General features: G+C 38.9%; 1 protein-coding gene across 2 annotated transcripts in view; it reads right to left on the minus strand.

Annotated features, from left to right (window-relative positions):
* The window catches only part of MTMR10 (myotubularin related protein 10), a 1,193,387-nt gene extending 1,177,117 nt beyond the window's left edge, over positions 1-16,270 (minus strand). Inside the window, exon 1 of one of the 2 annotated variants that reach the window (XM_044078705.1) lies at positions 15,784-16,270. In XM_044078705.1, the coding sequence (XP_043934640.1) occupies positions 15,784-15,840 (57 nt within the window). In that variant the 5' untranslated portion in view covers positions 15,841-16,270. The remainder of the gene's footprint in view (positions 1-15,783) is intronic. The other variant, XM_044078706.1, reaches the window with a different exon arrangement.
* Positions 16,271-18,709: the final 2,439 nt, after the last annotated feature.

An 18,709-nucleotide genomic window follows, 5' to 3' on the forward strand; every position in this document is an offset into this window, starting at 1 on the left:
TGTGTGTCATTGGGGGGGGGGGGGGGGGGGGATCTATGATAACTCCCAATCTGCAGTCATCTGCAAACCTGGTCAACCAAAGGACTTTACCATTAGCCTTTATCTCCAAGAAATACTTGCCAAATAGGAATGATCCAAGCACAGAGACGTGAAGCACCTTGCTAGCAAAGTGGTCTCTTAGTGGAGGTAGTATGACCAATCCTGACTTCCTAGGTCCAGCCTGCAAAGTATCTGGCAATCCAGCAAGTTATGTAGGAGTTTATGCCCAGTTTTGTGAGTTTGTCAATTACACCAGAGTAGTGAACTGTACCAAATGCCTTTGCCAGATCCAGTTAGGCAGTATGAACCATTATCCCTCATGCATTTCCTTGGTAACCTTCTCAAAGTCGTCCATCAAGTTTAGTAGGCATGACATTCTCTTGACAAAGCCAAACTGGGCTGGGTCTAGTGTCTGAAGGTTGCCTATGTCTTTGTTGATAATTTCCATGATAATAAGCAAAGCCAGGGAATGAGTTAAGACTAATCAGACTAATAGGTCTGCCGTTTCCTGAATCTGTTGATGGTCCACCTTTGTGAAGTGGGACAACCACTGCAGTCCTCCATTCTCATGAGACATAGCCTGTTTTAAGGCTACAGTTGAAAAGTGACTCAAGTGGTCCTGAGAGGTCATGTTTCAAGCTACTTAGGCGGCATCCCAGAATATTATCAGGCCCATTAAGGCTGCGTTTCTGGCCTTAGCAAGCACCATCAGGACCTGCTGCCTATTAATAGTTGGGGTGTTATGCTAGTAGGTACTTAATGGAGGAAGGTGGGGGAAGTGGGGTGTGTAGTTTGAGCTAAATTCGTCAGCCAGCAAATTCACCGTGTCACTCTGCTCAGTGAAGATGGCACCACCGAGCACCAGCTCAGCATACGGATGTGTTGCTGCCTTTGTTTCGGACATAGCTGTAGAAGGGCTTGTGGTTGTCTTAAGCCCTGTGAGGCTATCTTGACCTCATAACTGGCCTAGCTGGACAGCACCTATCATTATGGGAGTTTCTCTTCCTGACTTTAGCCATGTCTTTAGACCCTATTAAAGTCAAGACTCAACCAGTGTGTTTTGTTTTGTACTTACTTCTAGTAGGTACAGCAGCCTCTATACAGCCATTTACATGGTTGCATGGGGTCTCTGTGAACAATTCCACACAGGCTGGTGTGAACTCAGGGTTGGGAGGGGCACTGAATTTTGATAAACTATTGCTTAATAGGATGAAGTTTGCTCTGGAATAGTTCCTAACTTACAGGGTTTGCTGGGGTTACCAAGCTGATTTCTACTTTGCAGGGGACAGTTCTGTGGTCTGACCCCTCAGGGTTGGGAGGGGCACTGAATTTTGATAAACTATTGCTTAATAGGATGAAGTTTGCTCTGGAATAGTTCCTAACTTACAGGGTTTGCTGGGGTTACCAAGCTGATTTCTACTTTGCAGGGGACAGTTCTGTGGTCTGACCCCACCAGTGAGGACATGACACTGTGGGGAGTGCAGCCCTCTCCCGTATTGGCCAGTATCAGGTCCAGTACATTAGCACATTTGAACCTCTGTTGGGTGTGTACACTATCTGGTCAAGAGTATGTGTGTTAATGAAGTCCACAACTGTTGTTCCTGCGAGTATGAGGTAGTGTGTAACTACTCCTCTGTGAGAAATAAAGTCTCCCATCAATAAGGGTGCGAAAGTCTAGGTACAACCTATGAGATTCTAGGGACATACAGGGTGACCTATAGATTGCTAGGCTATGGCATGGGACTTAACGATTTGAACGGAGGTAAATTCCAGGGCATAGTCCTAGTTAACCAACGCAGAGTTATTCTTGTTACTAATACAGACTCCTCCACTTTTTGTTCGTGTCTGTGCAGCTCATGGTCAAAATGTGTGTAGGGCACTGAGGCCTTGCACTGCTGGAGTACTTTCTGCTGTTTTACATCATGTCTTGGTAACAGTACAGACGTCTATATTCTCCAGAGTAAGGAGAGCTTGTAGGGTGTGGAGTTTCTTGTTTAAGCTCCTAGAATTGAGCAGCAACACCTTTAGGTTTCTTTGGATTTTATTTGCCATGTCAGTAGGTTTGTCAATTTGGCACTACCTTAAAAAAGGGCTCTAAAGGGGGACAGAGTATTAGCCAATATTTGGAAGCCCAGGGAAGACAGGTATAGACCATCCTTTGCAAAAGGATGCAGTTTGTTAACCATGTCCTACCATACTGACAGATATTGAATCCCCCCGGAAAGACACCAGAAACTAAGTCAGTTATTGAAGTCAATCATCCTTTGTTCGTACTGTGCCTTTATCCTTTAAGGGTAGAATGCTGCTCAATGCATGGCACATACCTGCCTCAGGCACATATTCAGGGAGATAAACAATGTCTTTCTTCATATAGTCCATGGAAGTATGTCTGACGTCATTAAATGCCCACGTGGACTATGACAGAATGATACTGGTACCTGTGGTGTAGTGACTTGAGTGCATGTGTATTGGTGGATCCTGGCTTCAGGTAAGCAACTAACCATTATTTTTTCTTTGTTCAGTCTGGTGAATGGGGCATGTCTGTGTTGTATAGTGGATTCCCCCTATGATAAGAGATCTGGATAATATGTTCACTTGTCTTATGGGCTTTGCTCTTGGGGCCCCACTGGGTGTAAGCTATGCGTGGTATTTGGTGATTTTGGTGAATGCTTTAAAGATTACAGAGGGAAGGCTTAGAAGTACCTCAGCATAAGATGGTGTGCGTGTGGTGGACAGTGTGTGGTAGATGCAGTGCACATGTTCTTGACAACCTCACATAAAATTGTGTTATGCGCTTATCTCGCATACTGTGTTTATTTCTTTACGGATTAAATGGTTGTCCACAAAAATAAGACAATAGCTACATTGTCTCAGAATGCCCATACCTTCCAAGCTGGCTATGGAGACATTTGCAAATTGCATATCCACGTTATCTGGATCTGTATTTGGGTGGGCTAATGTAGGTTGCGGATAGGATTATACAGAGATCTGCTTGGGTAGTCTCTGGGGTTTGGCACTAGACTGGGTTAGATTATGCTAAGATTTGGTAGTAGTGCTGTTTAACGTGCAAACTAGCTGCTCTAAGCTCGTCTCCATGCAATGGCTTTGTTTCAGCCACACTAAGCTACAGGCTTCAGTTCCAAGGGACGTTTTATAGATAAAATTTACTTTCTGGGCACTGGTGTCTGTATAGGGCACTACTAACCTCTTGATGTAATAACACCAAGAAAAATTGTTTGCGAATATAATGCAAAAACAAACTACCTTAACAAGGACATTTCAAGTATTTGAGACCTTTAGAGCGATGTAAAGGCAAAAACGAATAAAGTAAAAATAAAGCAGCAGCACAATAAACAATTAAGGATCTATTTTATTGGTTTGCACTTCAGTTATCTGTCAAGGAAGAAAGATTAACTCAGGACCCCCCTAAAATGTGGTGAGGGTGCTAAGCAGATGGGAGCTCTGAGAAAATGAGCAGGAGACAATTTGTAGTAAAGGAAAGGCACTTGGTGACAGAAAACAATAGGTGGAAAAGCACTTAATATCGGTTACACAACAGACTATAGCAATGAAGGAGGACAGGGAGGGAGGGACTTTGGAAGTCAGTCAGATTATAGAAGGGTGGGAATGTCACAGTGGAGGGGTCGGATAGACTCAAAAAACAGGGGTAAAAACAGTAGCAAGGTAAACAGAAATACTCTGGAATGCAACTTTAAGAAATTACAGACATCTACAAAAAGTACTGAAGAACAAATCCTGAAGCAGAATTTACAGTACTGCAACTACTGCAATCCTGCCACAGATGAAGCCAGGAAACTACTGAAATGCAACTTTAAGCAAATATACACAGCTATAAAAAGTAGTAAGCCACGGTGGTGCAGCGGTAGCATTGTTGCCTCACAGCAAGAGGTTCTCCCGTTCGATTCTTGGCTGGAGCGCCTTCTGTGTGGAGTCTGCATGTCCTCCCCGCGGTAGAGTGGCGTACGAAAGACATGCGTAGAATGGGTGTGCCTTCGTTTGGGCATTCAGCTAGCACCCATAAAAAAATCTACTGCCAATCATTAGCAGACCGGAGTTCTGCTGTGGCGACCTCTAACCGGGAAAAGCCGAAAGAAGAAGAACAACACAGCTATAAAACGTATGAAGGGGTACAAGAAGTCATCCTTTAGCCATGTGGAAAGATCTACTCTGAAAGGATTAAACAAGAGTTAAATAAACTGTGCTTTTAGTTATGCTTCTCCAGTTGAAATGTGCACTTTTGTTAAACACTTCTGAGGGTAAGTGAAGGAGGAAGAATTCTGCAGAAGGAGAAGATCAGTGATGAAGTTCTAGATCATTGTTATTTAAAAGATGAATAAATAGTAAATTACTTTAAAAGTAGAATGAATATGCACGGTAAAGTGCATTTTCTTTCTGGGTAGAAGAATTTTAGAAGTTTTTCTGGGAGAGATTTTTTGTGAGGAAGTGAGAAAAATAACAATGAATCTGAACTGAATTAAATATATGTAAGAAAAACTGCTGTGAAGTGATGTGGAAATGGCATTATAGGACAAACCATTTTGCTGGCTAGAAGGACTAAGGCATGGGAGACCAGGACAGGCATGAAAATAGAGTGATATGAGGTAGTCAGTATGTAGGAAGGCCAAAAAAATGTATTTACAACAATGAGTAATGAAACTATGTGGCAATAAAAGAAGGGTGGTTCTGTGAGCATAGAATGCTAAAAATCATGAACTACTGTTAAAACTGTTAGCACCAAAATTACTTTTTCTCTTTAACCTGGGATTAATGAGAAACAGGAAATTACTAATAAGACATGAAAAGGGAGGAAGTCAGTGACCGGTTCTAAAAATGGGATGCCATCAAGCTTGAACTGTAAAAGGTTGCTGTTGTTTACAATCTGTTACTAACCTCAGTACACACATACAAGGTTAAGACATGATAGAAAACCTTATGTAGAAGATACTTTAAAGGCTGAAGACCAATGGTAATGGGTACGAAAGTAGTATGAAAGATAACAGAGTGGTAGTGGGGGAAAAAATGCATTACATAGCACCATGTCAGAAAGTGGTGGCAGTTGTGAATATATTGGATATCAAAAGTGTTGACAAAGAATACTTCAATGCTGCAGATGAACACATATGCCGTGCCTTCTACTAAAAACAGAGGCAGTGTTTAAAAAAAAAAAAATAAAAAATAATTGAATTTGTGGGTGGAGTTTCCCAACTGCATTCTCTAAAAAATGAATTAAACCCAAAACAAATGCCGTTCTAAAATAGCGGCGAGTGCAATTGTGCTTCAAGGAACAATATATTTGTACTCTGTCAAAGTACCAACTCTAAAAAACATGGAATAGCAATGTGAATCACTGAGCATGTAAGCAGCAGAAACGTGTGCTAAATGGTGTACAAATAATGCCTCCATAACAATGAATTTGATATATGTCAACAAAATAACAAAAAGTAGTTGGTTCCAAAACAGCACACCACCAGCTGCGAATTAAATATTTAATAATTACACACAGTATTTAGCGCTTTCATCTCATATCAAGTGCAACTTCATCAGAATACATTCATACAAAAGCCAAAAGCATTTAAATAACCTTGTCAGTTAAAAATGCAGGTCACATGACAACAGTAATCAATATTTAAAGACACAATTACAATAATTACATTTCTTCCTAAAATTACTACCTTTCTTTTACTGAAAAATAATATTATTCACGTTAATATGTATACATCATTTTACCAGCATAAATGTATATCCCACTGAATATACTCAGATATAAAATAAATTATATTTGACTAGCCCTTTCATGTAATAAGGGTGCAATGGATATAAAATCATTTAAGCCTGGTGGAAACATAGCAGCCAACTTATACTGCCATTCAGTTTCCTTCTTTTTCAGCCTATTTTTCTAGTCTAGTCACCCTTCGGTTCATAGGTTACTACTAGGTTAATTGCCCTTGCAAGCCACTGTAAGCCTAGCCAATTATCCCTTGTGAGACTCAAACCCTGCACCTTGTGTTTGAAAGGCCAACACCTTAACCATTAGGCCACCTTCTTGGTTGTATTTTAACTATTTCTAGAATAAACATGAATTTATCAAACTTTTGGCAAACTTGAACATGTCTATATAGAACATTATAAAAGTTTTTATTTTTGATATCATTTAGATGCTCATATATCCTGTTCTTCAAATGACGTTCTGTATTGCCTACATACAAATGTTGGCATGAAGAACATATTGACAAATATAATATTCTATATATCAAACAATTCCCTTTCTGGAATAACACATCGCCACAGTAGTCAGGAAGTCCTTCTAAGTGGCACACCTCATCATAAAAGGGTTCGCATCCAGGAAAAATTGTTCCCCTCTACTCGACACTCATTAGACCCATTATAGAGTACAATGCCCCTTTTGGAATGTACCTCAAGACATCTGCAGCAGCTGGAAAGGCCACAGAAGTACCTCACAAAGAGGATTACTGGCCTCAAACTAATGCCCTACATGGACCACCTCATAAAACTCCAGCTTTACTCTGTAGCATATCGCCTACTCCGAGGTGATCTCTGCCCAACATATAAAGCTATGTCAAACCCAGAGCTGTTGGACATGCTACACCTAAAGAAATCCCAATCCCTCTGAGCTACAAGCTCGAGAGACCTATAGCTTGTCACCACAATAAACAGGACACGCTGGAGGAAGAGATTCCTGTCCCAGAGACTTCATATACTCTGGAACAAGCTACCCATCTAGGTCAAGCAGAGTTCTTCATTAGCACTCTTCAAGAAAAATCTTGATGAGTGGATGGGAAATAGGAAATAAAACCCTCTGGCCCATCCCACAGGATAAAAATGTCATCCGAAAATCTTGGATAACTTTTTCTCCTATGCCAGAAAGGGCCATCTATTACATACTTGTTCCCCCATCCCAGGAGAACCAGGTTTGCATATATGGGGGCACACGCTGCCCCCATAGCTACACCCCTGATTTGTTGGCAATATTCTCCTTCAAAATAAAGGAAATTATTTTCAAGTATTAAATTCATAATCTCACTTATCAGGGTAACTTGTTCATGCGTAAGATCTGAAAAACCAAACAATGTTTCCTCGAATAAAATACTACCCTCCTCTTTAGGTACAACAGTGAAGAGGTCTTTTAGATCAACTGTTAAAAAAATTAAACCCTTGTTCCATAACTGTCGTTTCAAAACCCCCAAGAACTCCCATGAATCCTTCACAAGATGATGTACTTTACCCATAATATGCTGCACTGAAGTGTCCACAAATACTGCCAGTGGGTGGGTTTCTGAACCACTGGCTGCTACTACAGGTCTAAGAGGTGGCATTAATATATTTTTATGGATCTTGGGAATCCTGAAAAAAATGGGAATAACTGGATCTTTTTTATGTAAAAAATTATATAATTCAGGGTCTATTCTCATCCAATATTCTTCCAAATATGAATCTATACATGTATATGATATATTTACCTGATTTTTGGACACACTTACATAAGTGGATGCATCAAATAAAAGATTTTGCATTACATTAGAGTAGTCCATTGATCTACATAAAACACCCTTATCTGGGGTCATTATGCGATTATATATTTATTTATTTATTTATTTATTTATATTTGTTGACCGGGAGAGTTCGACTGGAAACGGGTCCGTTTTCAGCGGAGGCCCGGGGAGAAAAGCTCCACATTAAGTATTACTTGTATTATACAGTTAAAAAACATAGCATTTAAATATAGACATTAGTCCAGCTGAGGACGCAAGATAAGAATAAAACATAGATGTAGAACATAGTACAATTTTAAAATATGGTGACATATACTAAACATGGTTACAAATGTAGTTGAGATTCATCAGTGAACAATTGATACAATCTGTTTTTGAGGTACATAACAGCCATTAGTAGCTGTTGCTACAAGAAGTTAGTATTATGTGGTAGGGAACATGAGTAACCAAGCTTGCTAAGAGTAGTTTGTTGATAGGGGGCCGAGAGAGGTAGTGGGTGGGTGGAATGGATGGTATTGGGGGGGGTTGCAAGGGCATATCTGGCAAGTTTTTTAAGTGTGATTTTAGTAAGGATTTGAAGTGGGTGCAAGAAGTTACAGAGGTAATTGTGGATGGGAGGGAGTTCCAGTTTGGCTATAGTGCAGGAGAATAATTCTTCTCCAGCAGAGTTATTGGCTCTTGTGACCTGTAGGAATCTTAGTGGTCTCGTGGTTATGTAGGGTTGGAGTAGATTCTGGAGGGATGGGACTTTTAGTGGCTGGTTTATTAGTTTGTGGGCGAGTACGAGTTGGTACCACTGAAGGAGGTGCGGGAGCTCTAGCCAGCCTAGTTCTGCTAGTGAGAGACAGTGGTGAGTACGGTAGGAAGCCCCTGTGGCGAATTTGGCGATTTTGTTGTAGCAGATTTCAAGCTTATTTAGGTCACATTGTCTAAGATTAGTAAATATTGGAGAGGCGTAGGGTAGGGTAGAGATGAGATGAGAATTTGCTAGTGAAATTTTAGATATGATATATATACTAACATTAATATTTTTTAGTAAAAGAAAGGTAATAATTTTAGGAAGAAATGTGATTTTTGTAATGGTGTCTTTAAATATTGATTACTGTTGTCATGTGACCTGCATTTTTAACTGACAAGGTTAAATGACTTTGGCTTTTGTAGGAATGTATTCTGAAGTCGTCTCACTTAACAGGAGATGAAAGTGCTAAATACTGTGTGTAATTATTAAATATTTAATTCGCCTGCTAAATACTGTGTGTAATTATTAAATATTTAATTCGCAGCTGGTGGTGTGCTGTTTTGAAACAAACTACTTTTATATATATATATATATATATATATATATATATTCACTTTACATGCTCAAAATTCTGAAATATCACATTTCAGAATCTCGAGCCCATAAAGTGGAAATCCTAAAAGATTGAAAACCCAGAAGTGCGAAATTCAAAATCTCGCATTTCGGAGATGTTGAATTAGTGGTTCCGGTGCTGTGCTGTGTTCATGGATTCAGATAAGTGTTTATGTTTTAAGGGTTTTGGGTACAGGCTGTAGTGCATGTTAGTGTGTTTTGTTACTGTGATGTGTGTGCACGAGGGGAATGTAGCTTGTGTGGTGGTGTTTCGTGTGTTTGTGTATGTAGTGCGACCTTGGAGTTAGTATATTTAAGTAGGGATGGTGTGGTGGGTGCAGGGGGGCTTGCCCCCCCTGTTTGTATGTAGGATAGGGTTGTGTGTTTGTGTGTGGGAAAGAGGTGTGTGTAAGTGTGTGGTGTATAGAAGTCGCGAGTCTGAATTTCTCACTTCTGGGTTTTGCGGTGGTGGTGCTGCGGTAGCGTTGTCGCCTAAGACGTTGTCCCATTCGATTCTCAGCTAGAGCGTCTTCTGTGGGGAGACGTGCGTGAATGGGCGTACCTTCGTTGAATGTTGTGCGTCAGGGCTGGCAATTTGGCACGTAAAATCTACTGCCAATCATTAGCGGACCGGAGTTCCGCTGTGGCGACCCCTAACCGGGAAAAGCCGAAAGACAACAACAACAACTTCTGGGTTTTCAATCTTTTAGGATTTCCACTTTATGGGCTCGAGATTCTGAAATTAGATATTTCAGAATTTCGAGCATGTAAAGTGAAAAATATATATATATATATATATATATATATATATATATATATATACATATATATATATATATAAAAAAATATACAGATACATACATTACACACACACATACATGGGTCTACTTCGTTTAAAAGAAAATACTTTTAAACTAATGTTACTTACCCCAAGCTGAATCCTCCGAAAAGCTCCATTTCAACGAATGAATGGACTACCAAATTCCTTTCCCTGTGAAAGGAACCACTTGGCTACCATGGTGAACTGTGCCCTCTCTTCCATGTAGTGCAATCTCAGAGTTAGTATATTTAAGTAGGGTGTGTGTGTGTGTGGGGGGGGGGGGGTGAAGCCCCCCCCACTTTGGTGGGCTTACTTTTCCTCTGTTTTGGTTGGTTACCATGGTGGCCAAGTGGTTCCTTTCACAGGGAAAGGAATTCAGCAGTCCGTTCATCGAAATGGAGCTTCGGTGGATTCAGCTCAGGTAAGAAAAATTTGTTTAAACACACATACATGTATAGATACCCACATATACACACGCTTGCACATATACTTATACGAGCACCACAGAATATTGTGACCACCAGGGGAAACCCTGTTCCACAGGCATAAAATATGTTCATACTTTCAAATCAGATATTTTTAATTTTTATAGTTCATAGGTTGGTACTAGGCTATCGACCCTAGGTCCTATGCAAGCCTAGCCATAACAATTCCCTGGATATTTCTTCCCACAATATTTACTTCTCCAGGCCCCTGTCTAGCAGGGCGACTGACATGATCCCCTCTCCCATCCAATCATCAAGGTTCCTTTTGAAGAGGGCCAATGAGGTGCTCTGCTTGATATGTATGGGCAGTCTATTCCAGAGTATGGAGAGTCTATGGGTCAGGAACCTATCCCTCCAGCATGTTTTGCTCCCCCAACGTACGCTGGGCAAGTCTGTACATTCATACATACTTTGTTACACACACATTCTTTCGGCTGTTCCCGTTAGGGGTCACCACAATGGATCATCGGTTTCCATTTCTTCCTCTTCTCTGCATTTTTCTCTGTCACACCAACCACCTGCATGTCCTCTCACACCACATCCATAATTCTTAACTTAGGCCTTCCTCTTACCTGGCAGCTTCATCCTTAGCATCCTTTTCCCAATAAACTGAGCACACCTCCTTAGCACATGACCAAACCAACATAATCTCGCCTCTATGGCTTTGTCTCCAAACCGTCCAACCTGGACTGACCCTCTAATATACTTATTCCTAATCCTCTCCACCCTCATCACACCCAATGCAACATCTTTAACTGTGCCACGTCCAGCTCTGACTCCTGCCTTTTTGTCAATGCCAGTGTCTCCAACCCACATAACACACACACATACACACACCACACACTGCTTGGTGAGGTTTACAACGTGGAGAGTTTTTTTTTTTTTTCGATATTGAGGAGGAAGTCATATTCACAGTGTTACAGAAATATTCCTTTACTTATAGCCATCCTCCCCAGGGGAAAAATCATTTTTGCTAAAGAGAGTTGGGAGATAATTTCTGCTTTGGTTCTCTCACTATGGTGTTGAAAGTTTAGTTGACACAGCCAAATTCCTAAGTAGCTGAAGTTTTGTGTAATTTCTAGCAGAGTCTGGTTATTTAAATGTATGTGCCAAATACTGGGTACCTTGGCAAACTTGTGTTTTTTTTTCTTCATTTAGGAGAAGCTTATTTTGAGTTGGGCAACATCTTCGAATAGTTGGTTTCTAATTGTAGTGTGTGAGGTGTGGTATCTGTAGAGCACATCATATGTATAAATTGGAGGGTATGGGTGAGCGGAATCAACCTTGGGGAACTTCAAATGTAAGGGATGCTAAAGGCAATATGGGGCTCCCTATTTTCATAAAGTATCTGGCCACTGAGAAGCTTTTGAACAATTGCAAAGCTTGGTCACTTGTACCACAGTTGGTAAGACAGTCAAATAGGAGGGAATGGTCTACGAGGCCCTATGCTTTAATAACATCTACAAATACTGCTCCTGTGAAGTTTCCTTAGTCACAGTTCATATTAAAGTTATCAACTATAAGCAAAAAAGTAGAGTGCAAGTAGTTCTACATTTTCTGAACCCATATCAGAGAGAAGACCTTACAATGTCTAAGAACTGAAAAACAAGATCCCACGACCTGTGCAACCAAAACAAGAAATTAAATAAAAAAACACAACTAGCCAGCACTATGATCAGATGAAAAGGTTCATTTAGTACTTTCATCTAGACAATTAAAATGATTTATTCAGCATACTCGCTCAAATTCATCATAACTAAAATACATTCAAAAATCAACACTTACAAATGATGACGAATAAAAATCACTTGTAAAACAATTCTAAAAAAAATTTAAGCTGAGAAATTTAACAGCACACAGACATACCTGTCATCTGTTTTCCTTAACTTCCAGTTCGTTTTTATAACTTCCTGCTCTGCAGTCACTAGATCCACACTGCTAAATTACTAAACATGCCTACAATGCATTTAAACACAAATACAGAAACAAAGACCAAAATTTACAGTAGTCATGTCTGGTAGAAAACCTCACAAGACAGAAGCATGCAAATGCTACACAAACTGTACACATATCAGAACTGAAACCCAGGACCTGCGGCTGAGAGACAAACTTTAACCACGACGCTACAATGATGAAAACTGTCAAGTGTTTGAGTTGCCATGTGTAGCTAGGATTACGAGCAATTCTGTAAGAATCTTTTTAGCTACTGATATAACATTTCAGACTGGGACACAATGAAGTGTTGATAGTGTCACTAGTACAAAAGTACTGTAATTCACAAAAGCTGTAGCTGAACATAAAAATGGAAGCTACTTCCTTCAGATTGAAAAAAAAGCTTATGATGGCAAAGGCACACAGATTATTCTTTGGGTTAACTGCCCATAAGAAAAATAACATCATGCCTGAAACTTTTTGAGTTGTTATAATTTTGTCAATTTCTTACATGAAATGTTACACTTAATACTTCCTTACAGCTTTTTTGAACAAGTTCCTTACAAACAACAATTTATTCATAAATAAAGCACCACCTTGTAGAACAAACCATTTAATATAAGAAGGTTAAAAAAAAGAATATTAAAAGTTAACTTTTTTAGTTGACTTTTTAGTAAATTCTTAATTGGATTATTTAATTGATTAAATGCAAGTTTTTAAGTAAATGCTTACTAGCAGAAAGATATACTCTGAAAAGGCTTTTCTGAAAGCCGAGGCGCCAGAGAAGTGTCATTTGTTCTTGAGTTTGAAGTTTTGCTGTTAACTTTTACTGCATAAGTTATTTTTTTTATTTTACTAAATCAGTTTGTGTACTAAACAGAATGAATTCATCTGGCCTGGAACTTGAGGAACAATTTATCCATGTTACTGCTAATGGGTTTCCACATACCACAGCTTAATATCTTAGGTTTCATGAGCTACTCAAGTTCCGCTGACAACCAGATTTGAAAGCCATCCCTGTGACATCCATTGGTCAGATGGAAGATGCTATCAGAAAGTATTCAGAAGAGTGCAGAGACCACCAAGGGGAGCATTTGGTTCTTTCAGCAATATGATTTAGGATCATTCTAAGACACTTATGTTGTTAAGGTGGCCAAATGAACTGCAGAGTTTTGGTCCTGGTAACGAAGACAGCAGATGGATATGTCCTTCTGATATCCAAACAGAGGAAAAGATCATTTACGGGTAGTGAATGAAGTGCGACTTTAACAACTTTGTTTCATTTCTCACTCATTTTTAAGATCTAGAACAGTGTGATTGACTGTGTGGCATCTGGATATTTTAATTTAAATTCTGTCGATTGGGCTACAGTACTAAGACAAGTGACCAACTTCAGTTTCAGCCTGGTAATACAAAGAAAATCAAAATTATATTTAGTGAGAGAAACAGGAAGAACATAATAAAATACACATCTGTAAATACTATTAGCTGATGATAACAAAATAATTGAAATATACATTATTAAAATTCAGGGCAAACATCATATAGAAAGTGTTGCGCCTGTGTGACACAGACACATTGTAAATGAGAACGAAAGAATTGTTGAACGGAAAGATGTTATAGACAGAGGTTGTGAATAGTTGGAAGGAGAAGTTAAATTAAGCAATAGATAATGCGAGTGAAAAGTGAAGACTGGTGCAACAGAACCTGGGACAGTAAGAACACTACTAGTAAGAGAAAGAGTGGTGTACTCAGGTTAGGCGATATAGCTGAATGGAAGGCAAGGACATCTGGCTGACAATAAGACATGGGTCTTTACTTAGTCCTAAATTTTGGCGGAAATCTCTTACTGGGGGGGGGGTAATTTCCCTGAGTGCTGGGCCTATTATGGAGACGTAGAAATCTGTACAATGGAATTTAGTTTTGTTGGGGTTCAAAGACTATAAGAAGAAAGTCGTATAAAGTCGTATAATTAGTTGAGCTGCTACCAGACCGAAGGTCATTTGGATTACTAGGAGTATGAATAGCTGGGATCCAAGAAGGTCAACCCTTTGCTAAACTGGAAGCCATTTTTACTTTTCTCAGTATTTTACAGTGCTGTTTATTTTCAGGGGACTGGGTAAATAATCTGCAAACTTTTCTGGTTATTGTTTGAAAATGTGTGGAGTTTTTTATGTTGAAGCCATGACGGACAGGCCATATTCAAGTTGGCTCCCTGAATATGAGTAAGCAAAAATCTGAAGTACATTTTTCTGACTCTGCTGTCTAGAGGGTTTTGGCTAATATCACCCATTAAAAAAATTACCCAACATGCAAGTAAATCGAGTGGAGCTGTCAGCAGATGGATCAGTCCCACCCTAATATTAGACAGTAAAGATCAACTAGAAGCCTATTAAACATGATGACACTGTATAAGCTGTAGAACCTGTCAAAATGTATGAAATAAAAATGAAAACAAGGCATAACTAACCCAATACGATGCTACACTTCTTCCTTGTACATTGATCAGTAATGCAATGGTTCTGTATCTACATGGAAAGTGCATGCCTTTTAAAACAGATCATTGTATTACAAAAGTTAGACTGAACAAATCATTGTATTACAAAAGTTAGACTGAAACCACATCTATCAAGTGATTTTAAACTATCCTTAGATTTATTTCAACAAATCTCAAACAGATGGCATCTGGTCTGTACATACAGAATATGCCTATTTGCATATGCTCATCACAAGTCTACCTGCTGGGTTGGTACACACAGTATGTTTTGTTTACAGGTGTGCCTTAAAATAACTAGGTGGAGAGCAATGTACCTAGGTACACTTACTGTTTTACCATTCAAACTTAATAGGTGTGTGAAACAATTTGGTCAATACATACTTGTACTACAACTATTAAAATTGATGTAATGAGTTGATTTCTGGAAACATTTGCATTTTGTACAAATGTGCTGAATGTCACCCCAAACCCCAGCTGTGGCTGAAAATGGCCCATTATGGCTCAGTCTAAAATGACTGTTAAATATAAAAATGTAACATTTTGTTTTAGTCCACTTGTCTAAATTTAACAAATCCCTTTAACAGACATTCATTAGTAAATATTTTTATTATAAAAATAATACAGCCATCTTCAACAAACAGAGTAACAGACAAGTCTGGGTAAACAATCACACCTTAAACAGACCTCCTTCCCCCAAACAATACGTAAAACCATTCTTCATGTTACTTTACTAAAAGCATCCGAGTGTAATCAGAATGCAACCCTTTATTTTAAGTTTAAGCTTCAGAGTTTCAGGGGATGTTAACACGTAACTGCACAAACTACTGTTGCGTTCACTTACGCCCACATTTCTGATCACGAAAGAAAAACGAGGAACCAGACTGCACATGTCGGGTTGGGGGGGGGGGTGCAAAAATCAGCGTAGAAAACTACCAACACATTGTTTTCATAGACGCACATTTTTACCCCCCCCCCCCCGCCCCAAGACACACAATTCCAAACCCAACCTTTAAACGACAGTTATCAACACAACGTACATTAAAAAAAGATAATATAAGAAAAATACTGTTGTTCTTTATACTTTACAAAATACCTGATGAATGTTAAAAACTATACACAAAAAGTACCTGCGGAGGACAGATGTACGATTTGAATGTTGGCTTTGCAGGCTTTGGAAAAAACATTTTCCAGATAGTGCAGTTACCTAAACCAGTGCAAAAACAGACCAGAGCGCATAAAACCAGAGATCATAAGACAGCCTTAAAAAGCCTTTCGTTAACGATAATACAAAACCGTCTGCTCTCCAGTAGCATCCAGCACGAACGGTCCTCCACAAATGCAAACAACAAAGTTAACTGGAGTTGTCACGTATTTCTGCTATAGTCCTTGAAGTCCCCATAACGAATAGTACAGAATCCTAAACTACTTGTCTACGCCCATTCCTGAACATCTCTGCTTCATAATCGTATGAGTAATTTACGCCTGCAAAGTTGACGAATTTACCTCCACGGCCATATTCCACTATCAGAATGAATTTCCAATCCTACGGCAACCCAGAGCATCCAAACTCTTCGCCTCGCAATCAGGACAGAAAACAAGGTGGAGTAATTATGGCGAGTGGCAGAACTACAATAGACGGTAGAATGATGTTTCCAGTCCTCACTACAACATTTCTCAAACACGTGATATTGTACTTGCTATATAAATCAACAACTGCAGGCTGTATGCTGCTATGTCGATAGATAGCAACGTGTATTCATTCACACACGTATTTGGGGTTTTTTTGTTTGTTTTGTGTATTATACATTGCTGCAGAGTGCTGACTGGCTGAGCAAATCAGTATTTGTAGCATCATTGTATTAGCCGTGTGAAAAACAAGTACATTTTATCCATATATTTTGATAAAATGCATTTATGGAATAGAGATATTTTGATACACAAATTAATATGAATGTATATAAATTATACATAATGCATTATATATACACGAGCAAATATATCTGTATGTAATCTCTCTCTAAATATACCATAAACCTGTTTTTTCTTAGACTTCATATTGCAATCCCTGATTGTATTATACTAACTTACCTATAAATTCTCTATAAACTGGCTAATATTTCTTTAACTATTAAATCATTGTAATATTATCCAGTGTTGTCATATGTCTAATTTGGTATAATTATTTAAAATGAAGGGGTTTTTTTTGTATTTTTAAAGACTGCAAAATTATTGTTCTTAAATGTTTTGTAATACTCTGGAGCTTTTTGTTCAAACCTCTGCTGAAAATGGGCACCTACCCAGTCAGATTTTCACAGTAATCAAATTTGAATAAATAAATGAAATAAATAGTCTATATTTAACAGATTTTATTTTTTTGTGTTTTAGATAGCCAAGCGGTGGGCTGGTGTTAGATCCCTTTTCATTCATAGTTTGCTGGGCCAATGGCAGTACAAATGAATTAGAGATAACTATAGTAATACGAATAAAACAGTACAGATAGTTCTGAAAATAACATGAACCAGACAGTTGGGGTTTGTGCTAAGGCTCCTATGTGCAATTTGTTACAGGAGTGCATAAGCTGAGGAAATTCTCTGTTATATGTGTATTTGTGTGCAAGTGTGTGTTTGTAATTTGGAACTTATAATAAACAATAACGTATGCAAGGACCTCCAGTGCTATTACTACACACTTACGGTGGGCATCGTGCAGTAATTTCTGTTCATTGTAAAACCTAGCATATGTTATTTAATTTATAAAAGGGCATATTTTCCTTTTTCTATTTTCATTTATTTTTCATTTAAGGTAGGAAGATAGAACCCAAAGACCATGTTTAGCTATGACCTCTTCAAAAATATTAACTTGTGTATAAGTTTTGAAATAGAAGTAGCATGCTGTAACAGCAAAATGAAAAAAAATAATTCAAAACAAAGCATAGGACTGTAGTTAAGCAGTAAATTTCTTCTAATCACTGAGCTGTAAGTCACACTTAACTCTAATGTATGTAGAAAAAGTGCAGTCATCCTGTTCTAGAGGTATTTTAGATGCAACAGCTAAGCAAAAAAAGGTGAAGGGAGTAGCATATTGTCTGTTGTACCACAGAGAACTTGGCAACAGATATTCACACACACACACACACACACACACACACACACACACACACACACAGACACACTGACAATGTGCTTTCAAACTTTCCTGAAGCAATTTAGAAGCTGATGCTGTGAAATAAAATCCTCAGTGAACCAATCTATATGTGAGAAATGTCCTTGGTGAAGCTAGGCTATGGCCTCATCTGAGGTTCAGATAGATTTGATTCCTCTATTGATTCCTCTAAGGATGACCTTAGAGTATCATAATCCTTTAGGATGTATTAGTCTTTGATGGTGAGAACCTTCGTGTCAATAGGAGTATGCAGTCAGACTGCATTAAGCTCTTCACAGTGAAGTCTGTTGAAATACTGTTTGATTTGTAGATTCCTCAGATGTTCTACTTACAGATAGGAAAACCTGAGAATCCGGGAACAGCCCTGACAAGGCAGTTAACTGCTGTAAGTCTCATGGCCATGTCCTTGAGAGAACGTTGGCTTTGCAATGAAACTTTTAGGCTTCTAGAATTTATCTAGTTGTACTACTGAAATTATGAGCTCTTCCTTACTGGAACATTAGCTAGCTCATGTGGGACACTTATAAATACCATGAAACCAATATGACAACCAGGTTACAGATTAAAGTCCTCCAAGGAATGCAATTGAAGTCTATGAGCTCCTTTACATAAACACAGAGATACTTGGTTGTGCCTGTGTAGAATGTTTGGGACATACAAGAGAAATAGTCTGACCTCTCCTCTGTACACTCTGATGCTCTCACTATTTATCCAGTGTATATGAGCCACTTGACATAAATTCTGGACACGTCTGGCACTTGTGCAACCACTTGGCTACGCCTATGGGGAATACTGAAATACCATAGAACAAGACTGTCCTATACATCAACTCAATGGATCCCTCTTGAAGATTCTTTTGGTTTATAGACCCCAACAAAATCGTAAGACATG

This window comes from Protopterus annectens, chromosome 7.part1, assembly GCF_019279795.1.
Source record: "Protopterus annectens isolate FY-2018-M chromosome 7.part1, PAN1.0, whole genome shotgun sequence".
NCBI classification, from domain to species: Eukaryota; Metazoa; Chordata; order Ceratodontiformes; family Protopteridae; genus Protopterus; species Protopterus annectens.